At 47.4% G+C, this 16,909-nt stretch overlaps 1 protein-coding gene across 1 annotated transcript; it reads right to left on the bottom strand.

The window, feature by feature from the left end:
* Positions 1-7,276: 7,276 nt before the first annotated feature.
* On the bottom strand, positions 7,277-10,340 carry LOC137815730 (uncharacterized). Its single transcript, XM_068618842.1, has 4 exons — positions 9,165-10,340; positions 8,605-9,032; positions 8,199-8,408; positions 7,277-7,985 (listed from the first exon to the last, which is right to left on the bottom strand). The coding sequence occupies exons 1-4, from the start codon at positions 10,338-10,340 to the stop codon at positions 7,277-7,279; spliced, it is 2,523 nt and encodes an 840-aa protein (XP_068474943.1).
* Positions 10,341-16,909: the final 6,569 nt, after the last annotated feature.

Here is a 16,909-nt window from a genome sequence, read left to right as displayed (position 1 = left end):
CAGGCAGGATCAGTTGTGGAAGCTACTTTCCCTTTTCTCCCTCTGTCATTTTGTTTCTCAGTTGTATTGTATATGAGCTAGCAAGTTGATTACGCAATTTTTTTTTTCTGATTAAGATATGCCCCCACAACTTATTTGTGCATGGTCACTCCAATTCCCACTTTAAGACCACGTTCAGAAATATTCTGCGCCATTTTTTATCTAAATAATTGGTAGTTAAAATCTGATTGCTAATTAGATACCAATTTATAAACTATTTAATAATAATAGAAACTAATTTAGAATTTTTTTTTTTTAGTTTCTAAAATGGTCTCTAATTTAGTTACTATTGCAACTAATTATTTTAGTCTCTAAAAATTGGTTTCTATTTCATGATTTTCTTGTAGTGAATGTAAATCCATTTTGCAGTAGGGTTTCAATCGTTTCATCTAAGTTCTGATTGAAAGTAGAAATCGATTTAATGATTCAAAAGCCAAAAATATGCAAATCCCTTTAATGATTCAAAAGCCAAAATATGCAAATCCCTTTAATGATTCAACCACCTAAAAACCTATAGTTTCTTTTTTAAATCCTTTATGTCGTTAAAGTCAAGCTGTACGACTTAAAATTATACTTAATTTTAAGTATAATTTTCAGTACGCATTATACTATAAATTGATTTCAGCAAGTATTTTACATTTAGCAATGCCTACTACAACTTTAAATATTTATTGGTGTCTTTTATTTTATAATTATAAACATAAAAATTCATTAACTTAAAATTATTTATTTCTGGCATCAGATTATGGAAGTGGTGCTTCATCACCTAATCAAGTAATAGGATCAAGTGGTGGAAGCAAACCTGATTAGGGATGTGTGTTTTAATTTTAAACTTGATTAGGGATGTATGAACTTTTGAGCAATTATGTGTTGTAATTTTAAACTTGATTAGGGATGTATGTGTTGAAGCTGGAGGAAGCTTCTTCCCTACCAAGGCTTGATGTGTGTTTGATGAAGAAAATGGCTTGAGTGCTTTGAAGATTGTAATAGGTTTTTAGATTCATTTGTAATTAGGCTTGTAAGTGTGTATGATTGCCTTTTGCTGTATAACCTAGCCTAGATGCCTAACCAAGTCTAGATCAAGCACATGAAGTGGTAAAATGGTTTTTGAAAAGCTTTTGAAATGTTTTAACAGTTTTAAAACAGTACACAAATAAATCTGTTTTATGGAGAAAGAATCTGTTTATTTCTTCTCTGTTAAAAAGGCTTTCGTTAAATGGTTTTTGAAAAGCTTTTTAAAATGGTTTTAACAGTTTTAAAACAGTACACAAATAAATCTGTTTTATGGAGAAAGAATCTGTTTATTTCTTCTCTGTTAAAAGGCTTTTCTAAATTTCTGTTAAGGCACCAAGGGAAAGCTCAGTTCGTTATTTCAGTTAAGTTGAGCTGGCCTGTGTGTTATACTGTAATTTGTTTCACTGAGAAAGAACAGGTTTATTCCTTGGTGAGTTGAAAGGTTTTCCACAAGTTAGTTAGGGCTCCAAAGGTACCACTCAGACAGTTATTTCTGTTAAGCTGAGTTGGCAGTTTTCACAAAATAAATCTGTTATGTTCAAAACTGAATCTGTTGTTTTCTTAACTGCTTTTCAACTGTTTTTTGAAAAGAAGTTAGAAACTGTTTTCTATATAAACAATGTCTCTCTCACATGAACAAGTGCTGAGGAATTACGCTTTTGACAGAGATCAAACAATTTCCATGTGAGAAGAAGGATTGAAAGAGTTTTTGAAAGGTTTCCAAAGAGATTTTCAAGTGTGCTTGTTCTAGGAAACCTTGAATCTTGGTGAAGGTGCTAGTGCAGTTTCTGCAGCAAATTGAACTACTGGTTTTGAGTTCTTGCATCTTCTTTTCAGGTGTAATCTTTCCTTTATTCTGTTTGGTAAAGGTGTAAGTGTTAGTCACTCCTTGTTAGGGTTTCTTGGAGTGCAAGGTGTGCAAGGTGTGCTGACATAGGGTTTTTCAGCATTGTGTGTGTTGTTCTTGTAGTGTTCAAGAACTGCTGGTTTTGTAAGTGATTGGCACTGTTTTTTAGTGAATTCCACCTTGGGGTAAGGTGAGACTGGATGTAGCTCTGTATGAGTGAACCAGTATAAAAACGTGTGTATCTTGCATTCTCATCCCTGCACTCTTTTCTGTTTTTGCTTAATTCTGTCAAGAACTAAATCTGTTCTTTTTAAATTGAATCTGTTAATTCTCGGTTAAGTGAAAACTGTTCTTCCTGTCCTGTTAAAGTTTTCTGATCATAAACAAGGTTGCTGCATATAATGGCTTAAGTGAATTGTGAACAAACTGACCATTCATTAAAACCTGTGAAAGGATCATTCTTCTTGAAATCTTGTGTTGTGTAATTTTGGTTGATGTCTAAGCATAGCTATATCCTTCATCCTCACAATATTAAGCTGATCTGGTTTTGTTCTGATTCTCTGTTGATCACAGTTTTACAGTGAACAAAATTCAAATTGTGCCAATACTGCTCTGAAAAATCAATCTGTTTCATGTAAAAACAATCTGTTCTTTTTGCCTCTGGAATACTGAAAAATTGTGTGTTCTTGCGAAAATTTTATAAGCTCAATTCACCCTTCCCCTCTTGAACTTAGACACTAATAGACCCAACAGTATGAACTTTTTATGTGTTTTAATTTTCAATTACATATAAACTTTTGAACATTATTATGTGTGCTTTAATTTTCAATGAAATGAATGGATGATTATAACTTTATACTTTATTTTATTTTATTATGAAAAAGTGGTGGTTAAATTTTATAATTGTATAAAATAGATTACAAAAAAATTTATAAAAAAGTGGTGGTTAAATTTTATTTATTAAGAATTAAAATTACGTCAGTTAAAAAGGTCACTATTTACGTATATTATGGTGCCAAAATCTTCTTCAATGAATGTAAATTGCGACAGTTATAACTGACACTACTTACATATAAGAACCGCCACTACTTACACTATGTTTAAAGTGGCGGGTGTTGCGACGTGTAGCGTAAAATCACCACATTAAACTTTGTGGCGGCCAATTCTATGGCGGTTTGGGAAACCACCACAATCACATATTGTGGCGGTTATAAACGTCAGTTTATACGAAAATAACTACCACAATATACACTTTTTTTGTAGTGATTGACCCCGTTCCATGTTCGGGAAATAATCCCGCCTTCCAAGGTCTTGAGTCTATACGCTCCGTTCCTGAGTACCTCTATCACGCGGAAAAGGCTAGTCCATTTGGAAGACAACTTGTTCTCCAACTGATAGGGGTGAGCGTTTCGCATTACCAGGTCGACGACCTAGAACTGCCTTGGTCTCAGCTTGGACTTTTGCTTATATTCCACCATTTTCTTCAAGGCTTCAGCCTTGATGCGGGCTTCCTCTCTCACCTCGTCGAGCAGGTCTAAATTTACCTTCCTTTCCTCATTAGACTCCTTCGCTACAAAGTTCTGGAACCGCGATGAACTTTCCTAGATCTCAACGGGGATCATAGCATCCGACCCATACACCAGGCTAAAAGGTGTGTCCTTGGTGGTGGATTGGGGAGTGGTGTGGTAAGCGCATACAATTCGAGGAACCTCGTCTGCCCAAGTTCCCTTGGCTTTCTCCAGTCTCTTCTTTAGGCCTCAGAGCAGGACTCAGTTAGCAGGTTCGACCTGCCCATTAGTTTTAGGGTGCTCTATTGAGGCGAACACCTTCCTGATGTCGAGCTTTATGCATAACTTGCGTAGCTGCTGATTTGCAAACTAGGTGCCATTGTCAAACACTAAATGGCCTCTATCCACTTGGTGAAGTACTCAATGGCCACCACTAGGTACTTCATTTGGCGAACTGCTAGGGGAAACGAGCCCAGGATATCGATTCCCTATGTGTAGAAAGGCCACGGGCTGTGGATCGATCGTAATTCCTCTGGGGTGCATGATGCCAATCGGCGTGCTGTTGGCATTATTTGCACCGTTGTGCATACCTCGTGCAGTCCTCCCTCATAGTCAGCCAGTAATACCCTGCTCGAACAACTTTTGATGAGTGAACTCGTCCCACGATATGACTCCCACAAATATCTTCATGGAGCTCAGCCATGATACGTGTGCACTGCTCACTGCTCACACAGGACAAGATAGGGTGAGTGTAGCCATGCCTGAACAACTTTCCATCCACCAGGGTATATCTACCTGCATTCTTCTTAATGATTTTGACCTCCGTTGGCTCCTGCGGGAGTAAGCCATCGACCAGGTAACGCCTATAGGGTGTCATCCAAGTTTCACTCACGTTGACTAAGGAAACATCCGACGATTCTCCCCCTGACAAGTCATAAACACTTACCTTGGGCACCTTCAATATTTATTGTGTTAACGATCGGTGCCCTCTTCTTCCGCCCTCGAAGACACTCACCTGCTAAACCTCTTCAGCACAGCCTGTGGTGGTCCTGGGCGTTTTTAGGGTTTCCTGGATAACTGTCCTCTGTCAAGCCCCCTTGCCTGAGCTGGCGAGCATTGCCACTAAGTCAGCTCGGCACTTTGTTTTTTGGGAACGTGCACCACGTGCAAGACCTTACGGATGGGAAGGTCGGTCATCACGATCACTGTGAAGCTTTGGAAATAGTAGCGGAGCCTCCAAACTGCAAATACCACTGCTAAGGCCGCTTTCTCAATGGCCTGATAGTGCACCTCGGGCCTCTGCAACATTTTGCTAACAAAATACACATGCCTTTGAACGTGATCCTGCTCCTGTACTATGACCGAGCTGATTGCTCGATTTGTGATGGCGAAGTAAAAACGGAGGGGAGTACCTGACAATGGTTTGCACAGAACAGGCGGGTTGGCCAAGTACACCTTCAGCTTGAGGGACGCTTCCTCGCACTCGCCAGTCCACACAAATCGATTGTTCCTCTTCAAACATTGGAAATAAGGATGCCCCCTATCCCCTCCAATTGATAAAAAATGGGGCAGGGCAGCCATTCGTCCTGTTAGTTGTTTTACCTCCTTCACTGAGGTCAGGCTCCTCATTGCAATGATCGTCGCACACTTCTCGGGGTTTGCCTCTATTCCCCGCTCAGTGAGGAGAAACCCCAAGAATTTCCCTGCCTCCACCTCGAATACGCACTTTTCGGGATTCAACTTCAAATTGTACTTGGCTATTGTGGTGAATAACTCCTCTAAATCGATAACATGTTAGTCCTTCTCCTTGGAGATGACGACCATGTCGTCCAGATACGCCTGCACATTTCTCTCAATCATGGAGGAGAGAATCTTATCCATCAACCACTAGTAGGTGGTGCCAGAATTCTTAATCCCGAAGGGCATCGCCTTGTAGCAATAGTTGGAGAGCTCTGTCATGAACACTGTCGTGCATTCATCCCGGGGGTGCATCCGAATTTGGTTATACCTCGATAAGGCGTCTAGAAAACTAAGAAGTTGGCAGCCTGACGCGTTATTCACTAAGGCGTCGATGCTAGGCAGCGAATATGAATCCTTCGGACAAGCCTTGTTCAAATCCGTAAAATCGACGCACATTCTCCACTTCCCGTTGGCCTTCTTGACCAACACCACGTTTGCCAACCATTCAGAGTATTGGATTTCCCTTATGTGGCCATCACTTAACAGCTTTTGAGTCTCTTGCCTGATGACCAGGCGTCTGTCTTCATTGAATTTTCTCCGCTTTTAAAGGACAGGCCTGACCTTTGGGTCCATTGTGAGTCAATGACACTGAAAGTCAAGGTCGATGTCGGGCATGTCCAAAGCAGACCATGCAAAGGCGTTCAGATGTCGTGCTATGACTTCGGCGATCTGGTTCTGCATCTCTTGGCTTAGGGACTTGCCAAGCTTGAACTTCTTTCCTTCGATCTCTCTTTCCTGAACCTCGCCTGCAGGCTCAAGTCACCTTTCCCGGGCGATCTCCGCACGGGTGACCCTTTATACTTCTTGAGGCTGGGCGGTGATCACGCACACTCCTCTTTTAGCCTTCGGGTTTAGCATTTCTTTGCCGCCTTCTGGTCGGACTTGATGGTAATCACCCCTCCCTCAAGGGAAGGCAACTTCATTTTCATGGGCCTCGTCGAGGCCACTACTTGTAACCTGTTCAGGGCAGACCTGCCCAGAAGGATGTTGTAAGCTGATGGAGCATTAACAACGAGGTATGTGATATTGGTTGTTCGAGATGCGGTGTCGTCTGTGAAGATTGTCCTTAATTCCACGTGCCCCCTTACCTTCACCTGGTTTCCAACGAAACCGTATAAATAGTCGTCATATGGTCTTAGTTGGTCGGACAACAACTGCAATTTGTTAAAGGTTGACCAGAACATTACATCAGCCAAGCTCCCTTGGTCGAGGAGGACTCGATGTACCCTTCTCCCTACCGTGACCACCAAGATCACCACCAGATCATTATCGTGGGGCACCACATCCTGCAAATCGGCCTTAATGAAGTAGAGGTTGGGCTCGGGCGATTGGTCAGGCTCTCGCGCCTCTACTACCATCACCTCTCTAGCATTCTTCTTCCGTTGGGAGACGGTGCATCCTCCTCCTGAGAAACCCCCAGAGATCGTGTTGACCTTGCCATGGACTGGCACTTCGTGCCTTTAATCCGCTGCTGGAGTCACCATCGTCAAGGCTTCTTGACCTTCTTCTACATACTCCTTTAGGAACCATCCTTCACCATGGCAACCAAATGGTATCCCAGTGTTAGACAGTTTCGCACGCCGTGCCCGAAGGCTTTGTGGAACTCGCACCAAGTGCCCTTACTTAGCTCCAAATTCATATCACCCTTTGGGGGGGACTTCAACTTGTCAGCCACGTCTGGGATAGCGATCAACTCCTTGAGGCTTATTTTGAACTTGTGTCGACAAGGCAGGTCTCCCTTCACCCTCGCCCTAGACTGATGCCTTTTCGGTTCGTAGGATACGTTTCTAGTCGACGATCTCTTTTCTGTCCCAGCTTTGTGTATTCTCATGGGTTGTGCTTGGCTGTTCTCCGGGGCTTCGTCGATCCAATGCTTCCATTTCGTGAAGTACTCGATTGCCACGACTAAGTACTTCATTTGCCTGATCGCCAACGGAAAGGGCCCCAGAATATCGATTCCCCACGTATGAAACGGCCAGGGCCTATAGATCGACTTTAGCTCTTCTGGGGGCGCCTTGTGCCAATCAGCATGTTGTTGACATTGTTTGCAACGTTGTGCGTATTCCTTGCAATCTTCCCTCATGGTCGGCCAATAATAGCCCGCGTGGAGAGTTCTCGTTGCCAGGGCTCAACCTCCAATGTGGCTTCCACAGATTCCCTCGTGGAGTTCAGTCATAATTCTTACGCACTTCTCTTCATGCACACATACTAATAGGAGGTGTGTAAATCCGAACCTGTTTAGCTCCCCATCGATCAAGGTGAACTTGCTGGAGCTCTTCTTTATCTTTCTCGCCTCTGTTGGATCTACTAGGAGGACGCTGTCTGCTATGTATCGCTGGTATGGCTTTATCCATGTATCTGGTTGGTAAACGGTGCAAACTCGCGTTGTCTTCGCTTCCTCCACTGGGTGCGCCCTAACTCTCGACGCTCTCAAGGTTTTCTGAGTTAATGATCGATGACTCCTAGCTATCCCTTCCGTTGACTTGCAAACTTGAAGAACCTGGTGATCTGCTGCGAACGCCCGAGGTGTCTTTAGAGTTTCTTGTATAACAGTCCTCTGCCTGCCCCCCTTGCCCGAACTGGCGAGCTTGGCAAGCAAGTCAGCTCGGGCATTCTGCTCCTTTGGCACGTGCACCACTTCGAACAAGGCAAAAGAACTTCTTAGCTCCTGTACATACTCTAGGTAGGTTGCCATTTGTGGATCCTTGGCCTGGAATTTGCCGGTCACCTGCCCGGTGATCAGCAAAGAGTCGCTCTTGGCCATCAATGCCTTCGCCCCCATTTCCTTTGCTAATAGAATACCGGCAATCAATGCTTCGTATTCCGCCTGATTATTGCTGGCTTTGAAGGCAAATCTCAGGGATTATTCTATTAATACGCCGTTGGGTCCTTCCAGAATGACTCCAGCCCCACTACCTAGCTGGTTGGACGATCCATCAACCGAGAGTATCCACCGATCGTCGTTTCCAGCACTACGCGTTGTTTCGGCGGACAGCTCGACCACAAAGTCGACGAAGATTTGCCCCTTGATGAATCCTCGGGGTTCATACCTGATGTCGAAGTCGGACAACTCCACTGCCCATTTCACCATCCTCCCGGCCACATTTGGTTTCTTTAGGACCTTTTGGATGGGCAAGTCAGTCATCATCCATATCGCGAAACTCTGGAAGTAATGTCGCAGCCTCCTCGCCGAAAACACGACCGCCAGGGCTGCCTTCTCCAAGGCTTGGTATCTCACCTCTGGACCTTGTAACACTTTACTGACAAAATAGATAGGTTTCTGAGTTTGATCTTGCTCTTGGACGAGCACTGCACTCAACGCCCTTTCGGTGATGGCGGATGGCGAAGTATAGCTTGAGGGGCGCCCCTACTTGAGGTTTGCACAGAACCGGCGGGCTCGCCAAGTACTCTTTGAGCTTTACGAAAGCCTCTTCACACTCTCTCATCCAGACAAACCTGTTATTCCTCTTCAAACACTGGAAATACGGGTGGCCCCTTTCCCCACTGGCAGATATGAATTGTGACAGAGCGGCCATCCGACCTGTAAGCTGTTGTACCTCCTTGACAGTAGCAGGGCTTCTGATCGCCAGGATGGCAGCACACTTGTCAGGGTTCGCTTCAATTCCTCTTTCGGTTAAGAGGAAACCCAGAAACTTCCCCGCTTCTACGCCGAAAATGCACTTCTCAGGGTTTAGCTTCAGCCTGTACTTGGCTATTGTAGCGAATAGTTCTTCTAGATCGGCGACATGCTGATTCTTTTCCGGGGATGTCACAACCATGTCGCCGACATAAGCTTGGACGTTCCTCCCTAGCATGGGCGCGAGCACTTTATCCATTAGCCTCTGATACGTAGCTCCCGCGTTCTTCAGCCCAAAGGGCATCACCTTGTAATAATAGCATGACCTTTCCATCATGAAGGCAGTTTTTTCCTCGTCCATGGGGTGCATCTTTATCTGGTTGTACCCCGAGAAGGCATCCAGGAAGCTTAACAGTTTGCACCCTGCTGCATTGTCTACCAAGGCGTCTATGCTGGGCAAAGGGTAGGAGTCCTTTGGGCACGCCTTGTTTAGATCTGTGAAATCGACGCACATTCGCCATCTCCCGTTGCTCTTCTTTACCAACACAACATTGGCAAGCCATTCCAGATACTGCACTTCCTTGATGTGACCTGCGGATAGGAGTTTTTGTGTTTCCTCCCTGATCGCCTGTCTTCTTTCTTCATTGAACTTCCTCCTTCTTTGACGGACCGGCTTGACTTGGGGGTCCATTGCCAACCGGTGGGACAAGAGGTCGGGATCAATCCCCGGCATATCTGAGGCGGACCATGCAAACGCATCTAGATGTCTACTTATTACCTTGGCTATTTGATCCCGCGTTTCGTCGTCTAGGGTTTTTCCCAGCTTGAATGTCTTTCCGCCGATCTCCTTTGTGAGCCACTCCTTGATCGGCTGGGGCTTCCTCTCACTGGCGATGACCGCCTTTGCGATTCCTGACTCCCTGGTGGCCTCCAGGCGGTCGCCTTCTTCCTCTATCTCTGCTATGCTCGCCACATCTTGCATCGCCGCATCTCCCCCAGCGATTACTTGGAGCGTTGTGCCTATTCGCCGGTCCTCCTGGCCGGGAGCTGCACCAGGGGGTGGCGTTGTGCTTACATGGTACACTGATCGCCTATTTTTGAGGTTGTTTTCATAGCACTTCTTTGCCTCCTTTTGATCGGAGCGGATGGTGATGACCACGCCTTCCATCGAAGGTAGTTTAACCTTCATATGCCTAGTGGAGGGCACAACTCCTATTCTGTTGAGCGTTGGCCTTCTTAGCAGGACGTTGTATGCCGAGGGGGCATTCACAACCAGGTATCTGATCTTCTCTGTTCGCGACACCGCCCCGTCTGTGAATGTCGTTCTTAACTCGATGTACCCCCTGACCTCCACTTGGTCACCAACAAAGCCGTATAGGCAGCCCCCATACGGCCTCAGATGGTCTGGGGACAACTGTAACTTTTCGAACATTGGCCAGAACATCACATCTACCGAGCTCCCTTTATCGACCAGTGCTCGATGAACCATCCTTCCCGCCGTGATAAGTGAGATCACGATGGGATCGTTGTCGTGGGGCACGACATCCCTGAGGTCTTCTTTGGTCAACGTGATGTCCACATCGGGCAAATGATCCTCAAAAGCCTCCACTAACATTACGGACCTAGCATACTTCTTGCGTTGCGATGCCGTACATCCGCCGCCCGAGAACCCACCCGCTATGGTGTGGACCTCGCCGTGGATGGGCACCTCGTGCTACTGTCCCTCGCCGCTCGTCGGTTGTGGAACCGACGAGTGTCTGCTTCTCCATCAAGTAGTCCTTCAGGAAACCATTGTTCACGAGTTCGTTTAATTGGTGACCCAACGCTAAACAATTGTTAATACGATGTCCAAATGCTTCGTGGAACAAGCACCACAATTCCTTGTGGGGTCCCAGCATTCTGTCGGACTTCTCCGGTGGCCTCAGCCTGTCGGCTATGTTAGGCACCGCGATCAGATCTTTGAGTTCCATCACGAAGTTGTGTCTCGGTGGCCTGTTCCCTTCTCTTTTCTCCTCTGCTCGGCCCCCAGACTGGATCCTCCTTGGCTCGTAGGCGCGCTTCCTGTCCAAATGTTTCCTCTCCGTGGTGGCTTGGTGAACCCTAACAGGTTGCGTTCGTATCTGTGCCTTGGGCCGCGCGGGCGGCTTGGTGCACTTCTCGTATGCCTCATCTTCTGAGGCAATGTGCACTACCGCTCATCGCCTTATTTCAGCTAAAGTTTTTGGGCGACTGCAGTTGAGCGTTTTACTAAAAGATCCGGGCCGTACCCCCTTCCTGAATGCGTACACGATCATGGGTTCTTCCGAGCTGCCTACTTTCACCACTTGTGCCCCAAAACGGCTTATGTACTCCTTTAGGGTTTTGCCTTGGAACTGCTTGACATCGAAAAGATCATATGAGACTGGGACGGGAGTTCTGTTGGCTAGATACTGCTCCCTGAATAGTTGTGAGAGTTGGGCAAAGGACGTGACCTGGCCCTCTAGGAGGCTGATGAACCAATCCATAGCCATCCCCGTCAAGGTGCTCATGAAAAGCTTGCACCTCACGGCGTCTGAACCGCCTACCAGCAACATCTGTGTGTGGAACGCCGTGAGGTGTGCCTCGGGATCCTTTACCCCTGTGAAGGTCGCTTTGGGTCCCGTGAACGTGTTGGGGATCGCTATCTCCAGAATTGCCTGTGAAAACGGTGTCGTGAATTCCCTGGGTGGGGATGCAGCCTCAGGCTCGTCTCTGCCACGCCATCCACGGCGTAATTCTTCATTAGCGTGGTGGAGCTCGTCGTTTCTTGCTTGAGAGGCTGCCAGATCCGCCTGCATGCGCTCCTGCTCCACCTTTGAGGCTGCCATTGCGTCCTGCATGCGCTCCTGCTCCACCTTTGAGGCTGACACTGCGTCCTGCAGCCGTTGCACCATACCCATGAGTTGTTGTAGGGTCATTTCTTCGCTCCTGGCGCGTGCTGGTCGGGTGGTCATGGCTCTTTAGAGATCCTCTCGATTTATCTGGGTTTTGAAAACTGGAATTGAAAACTTGTGTGGTGGAACCGATGTTTATATCGGCCCCACGGTGGGCGCCAGATTTTCCGGCCGGTTGACCTGGGTCGTCTTTATGAGTGGCTTGTCCTCACGAGCTAGAGCACCTTCATTCTGTCTTGTATATGAGTACCTGAAAAAGAAGAACAAAGGGGCGCCCTCGCGGCCGTTTTCACTCCGACGGTCAAGTCAGCTAGCGAGAAACACCAAAGTGACTGAAACTGTATGATTGTCTCAATGACTGGAACTGTGTGGCTAAACTGTGTTGCCCTAATTGCCTTGTGCTCACAGCTGGGTGCGCTGTCAAGAACAACCAGGGTTTAGTGCTCTGTGTAATTATGAAAGCGTACCTTACTAGAGCTCTGCGTGCCCTTTATATAGGTGAAAACTAGGGTTTGCCTTTGTTTTGCTGCTATTATCTAGGGTTCCTTGGAGAAGGTCCTTGCGCCGCTATCCTTAGGATCTTAGCGTATCTGGCCCATGGACTTCCCTTATCTGGAGTGCAATGAATAATCTTGCGGCCACTTGGGCTCTAACTTAGGCACTGTATTTCTCGCGCCATCATACTATTTGGGTGCCATAATTAATCACGTGTCATGCATGCAGCCTTCCTTGGAGATCTTTAATGAGCACGTGGGCATTGTCACGTGCCCCTTTGACTTGATCGTTTATTCTGTGTGGAGGGTCCCACAGCGCCGCCACCCAACATAGGGTTATTCCATCATGTGGGCCCTCTTCTCTGCGAAATGCTTCTGTCACGCGGGTTGACTCTTCGGGCGATGTCCTTCTCTTGGGCGATGACTCATCTTGGCGGTGACATATCTCGGCGATAACCGATTACGTTGACTTCTTGACCACCTACCTTTCTTTTGTCCACGTCATCACACCTGATGACCTGGTCGGTACAGGGCCCATTTGTTTATTGTAGGCGTACAAGCCTTTACGTTTCATGCATGCAACTTATCCCCCAAAACCCTAGCGCTCTTGGGCTTAGGCGTCTTTAAGCAATATTTACTTGTGCTATACCTGAATGTACTAAACACACCACTTGTACCTTTTCGCTGACCAGGCCTTATATACTTTAAATCTATGAATGAACCTCAACACACACGTATCTGGAGCCCACTTACGTGGCCTATTAACTCGACTAAACCACTGAGCTTACCTGCTTAGCACAAGTGTCGATGTTTGATCACTAAGCGCTGAGCCCAGTGTTCTGGTCTAGTACAGTCGCCACTTGAGAGCTCTCAAATCACTCAAGATGAGACCTAATGCTAAGAGGAAACAAGCCTCACAAACACCTCACACACATTGTTTAGAGTAACTCTTTTATTCAAATTCAACATGAAAAATACAAGGAGTTTGACACCCTATTTATAGGAGATGGTGCCTTGGTAAACAAGAAGCAAGGGTAGGATGGGAAACCTAAAAATGGGGTTTCCTTTAGGGTTTGACTAAGTCAAACCACACCTTAGGCTTGTTCTTCTACACATTAGCTAAAGTGATAAACACACCTCCCTTATTATTGTAGAACATGGGAGCTTTGATGTTTCAAATCCACGATGAAGGTTGAAGTTGTGCTGCTTTTGGTTTAGGTTTAGTTTAGGGTGTTTAGAATCTTTGTAAGATCTTTCCTAGTCCCTTGCACAATCTTGCTCAATCTTTGTAAGATCTTTCCTAGTCCAATGTCACCACCTCAGCATGGACGCCATGGTTCGTCCCGTGGGCCAAAGGAGGAGGAAGTTTAACGATGAGAGGCAGCTGGTGGTAAGAGAAGAAACGTAGAAGCTGTTGAGTGCTGGCCATATCAGGGAGATTCAATACCCTGAGTGGCTAGCCAACGTCGTCTTGGTGAAGAAGGCGAATGGGAAGTGGAGGATGTGCGTGGACTTCACGGACTTGAATAAGGCGTGCCCGAAGGACTCGTACCCACTACCCAGCATCGACACACTGGTGAATAGTGCATCCGGCAGCAAGGTACTGAGCTTCTTGGACGCATTCTCGGGGTACAACCAGATCAAGATGCACCCGAGAGATGAGAGCAAAACTGCATTCATGACAGAGACTTGCAGTTACTGTTATAAGGTGATGCCTTTTGGGCTAAAAAACGCGGGCGCCACCTACCAAAGGCTAATGGACAAGGTCCTAGCGCCCATGCTAGGAAGGAATGTATACGCCTACGTGGACGACATGGTAGTGGCGTCGCAGGATAGGGCACAACACATGGCGAACCTGGATGAGTTGTTCGTCACTATATCCAAGTATCGCCTCAAACTAAACCCTGAGAAGTGTGTCTTCGGGGTAGAGGCCGGTAAGTTCTTGGGTTTTATGCTCACAGAGAGGGGGATAGAGGCGAACCCCGATAAATGCGCAGCGATCATCGCCATGCGAAGCCCGACGTCGGTGAATGAAGTGCAGCAGTTAACGGGGCGAATGGCGGCGCTCTCAAGGTTTGTTTCCGCCGGAGGAGAGAAGGGGCACCCATATTTCCAGTGCCACAAGAGAAATAGTCGTTTCGCATGGACTGACGAATGCAAAACGGCTTTCATTAAGTTGAAAGAATACCTGGCGACGCCACCGGTCCTCTGCAAACCGGTAACAGGCGTGCCCCTCCGGCTATACTTCACGGTAACGGAGCGGGCTATCAGCTCTGTGCTGGTCCAGGAGCAGGACCAGAGTCAAAAGCCCATCTATTTCGTGAGCAAGGCATTACAAGGCGCTGAGACGAGATACCAGGCGTTGGAGAAGGCAGCGCTGGCAGTGGTGTTTTCAGCTAGGAGGCTCCGTCATTACTTCCACAGCTTTACGGTGGTAGTGATGACAAACCTCCCTATCCAGAAGCTGCTGCAGAAGCTTAACGTGGCTGGGAGAATGGTACGCTGGGCGGTGGAGCTGTCAGAATTCGACATCCAGTATGAGCCTAGAGGATCCATCAAAGGGCAAGTGTATGCAAATTTTGTAGCAGAACTCTCGCCCGGAGGTGAACAAGAGGTGGAGGTGGGCTCGCGGTGGTTGCTCTCGGTTGATGGCTCTTCCAACCAACAAGGGAGTGGTGCGGGAATAGTCTTGGAGGGACCCAATGGCATGCTGATTGAGCAAGCTCTGCGCTTCGCCTTTAAGGCAAGTAAAAATCAGGCGGAATACGAAGCTCTGATCGCAGGAATGCTCCTGGCCAAGGAGATGGGCGCACAGAACCTCCTGGTGAAAAGCGATTCCCAGCTGATTACGGGGCAGGTGTCGGGTGAGTTCCAGGCGAAGGACCCACAGGTGGCAGCGTATCTGAAGTACGTCCAGTTATTGAAGGGAGCATTCAACGCTCTTGAGCTGATACATGTCCCAAGGGAGCAGAAAGCCAGAGCCGACCTGCTTGCCAAACTGGCCAGCTCAGGCAAGGGGGGTAGGCAGAGGACAGTGATCCAAGAGACGCTCAAAGCTCCGCGTAAGTTCGTGGAAGATAACAGGGTGGATGTCCTCCAGATTTGTACAACGAGAGGAAGGCCAAGGAGTCATCGCTCTTTGACCCAAGATACGCTGAAGATGCCTCGCATTAGCACATACGCGGACACGCCCGAAGAAGGAAGGCAGATGCATATATGTGCCCTAGCCGAGGGAGACACCTGGATGACGCCATACAGATGGTACCTGGCGGATGGGGCTCTCCCAGTGGAGCCTGAAGAGGGTAAGAAGGTCAAGAGAAATGCCGCAAGATACACTCTGGTGGACGGAGTGTTGTTCAGGCACGGGTTCACTCACCCTATCTTAACGTGTGTAAGTGGCGACGAGTGTACCAGGATAATGGCGGAGCTCCACGAAGGCATTTGTGGGAGCCACGTAGGGGGAAGGTCCTTAGCCTCCAAGGTGATACGCGCAGGGTTTTTCTGGCCAACAATAAAAGAGGACTGCGCGCGACACGCCCAGCGCTGCAAGCAATGCCAAAAGCACGCTGACTGGCACAAGGCTCCGCTAGAAGAACTGCGATCCATATATAGCCCGTGGCCTTTTCATACATGGGGAATTGACATCCTGGGTCCGTTCCCACTGGCGATATGGCAGATGAAGTATTTGATCGTTGCCATCGAGTACTTCACCAAGTGGATAGAGGCAGAACCCGTGGCACAGATCACTGCGCACAAGGTACAGCACTTTGTGTGGAAGAACATTGTGTGCTGCTTTGGCGTGCCTAGGCGCTTGATATCCGATAATGGAACCCAGTTTGCCAGTCAGCAGTTGAGAAATCTGTGCCCTGAGGTAGGTATCAAGCAAGTGTTCGCATCAGTCGAGCACCCCCAGACCAACGGGCAAGTAGAGTCAGCAAACAGAGTTCTGCTGAGGGGGTTAAAGAGAAGGTTAGAGAAGGCCAAAGGGGCGTGGGCGGAGGAAGTACCAAGGATCGTATGGGCATACCACACCACGCCCCAATCTTCTACCATGGAGACGCCTTTCAGTTTGGTGTATGGGTCGGACGCGATGATCCCAGTAGAAATACACGAAAGCTCGCCACGCTTTCAAAACTTTGTGGTTGAGGAATCCAACGAAGAAAGGCGGGTAAACCTGGATCTACTAGACGAAGCCAGGGAGGAAGCCAGAATAAAAGCCCAAGCGGTAAAGAGGAGAGTAGAGCGGCAATATAGCTCTAAGGTAAAGCCACGACAGTTTCAGATTGGCGACCTAGTTATGAGGAAAGCCCACCCATATGAGCTGGAGAATAAGCTGTCTCCCAAGTGGACCGAACCCTTCAGAGTTACCGAGGCTAAGGGCAACGACTCGTACAACCTAGAGACCTTAGAAGGGGGTCCCATCCCGCGCAGTTGGAATGCAGCCAACCTGAAGTTTTATTTTAGTTGACTTATGTAAAGCAGCTATGTAACAGTCTTGTTAAAGGGGACGCTCTTTTTCCCTTTCCGGGGTTTTTTAATGAGGTCACCCAAATAAAAGAAAAACAAGTTTGAGAAAAAACCTTGCCTTGGTTTTTCAGTCTTTATCTTTTCCCCGTTTGAAGTAGCGAGAGGCATCGCTAGTAAAAAAAGCGTCGCCAAGAAAGAAGGCGTCGCCAAGAAAGAAGGCGTCGCCAAGAAAGAAGGCGTCGCCAGGAAAGAAGGCGTCGCCAAGAAAGAAGGCGTCGCCAAGAAGAAAGGCGTCGCCAAGAAAGAAGGCG

Source organism: Phaseolus vulgaris, chromosome 1, assembly GCF_000499845.2.
Source record: "Phaseolus vulgaris cultivar G19833 chromosome 1, P. vulgaris v2.0, whole genome shotgun sequence".
NCBI classification, from domain to species: Eukaryota; Viridiplantae; Streptophyta; class Magnoliopsida; order Fabales; family Fabaceae; genus Phaseolus; species Phaseolus vulgaris.
This window is presented reverse-complemented; position numbering and strand designations above follow the sequence as displayed.

What these genes read in the sequence shown, in the direction of transcription:
- LOC137815730 (XM_068618842.1), bottom strand. Translation starts at nt 10,340, where the DNA reads ATGTTAGTGGAGGCTTTTGAGGATCATTTGCCCGATGTGGACATCACG. An exon ending in TGCCCAGCATAGACGCCTTG is followed by an intron (nt 9,033 to 9,164) that starts GTAGACAATGCA and finishes TATTATTACAAG; the next exon opens with GTGATGCCCTTTGGGCTGAA. An exon ending in TGTTTGAAGAGGAATAACAG is followed by an intron (nt 8,409 to 8,604) that starts GTTTGTCTGGAT and finishes CTATTTTGTCAG; the next exon opens with TAAAGTGTTACAAGGTCCAG.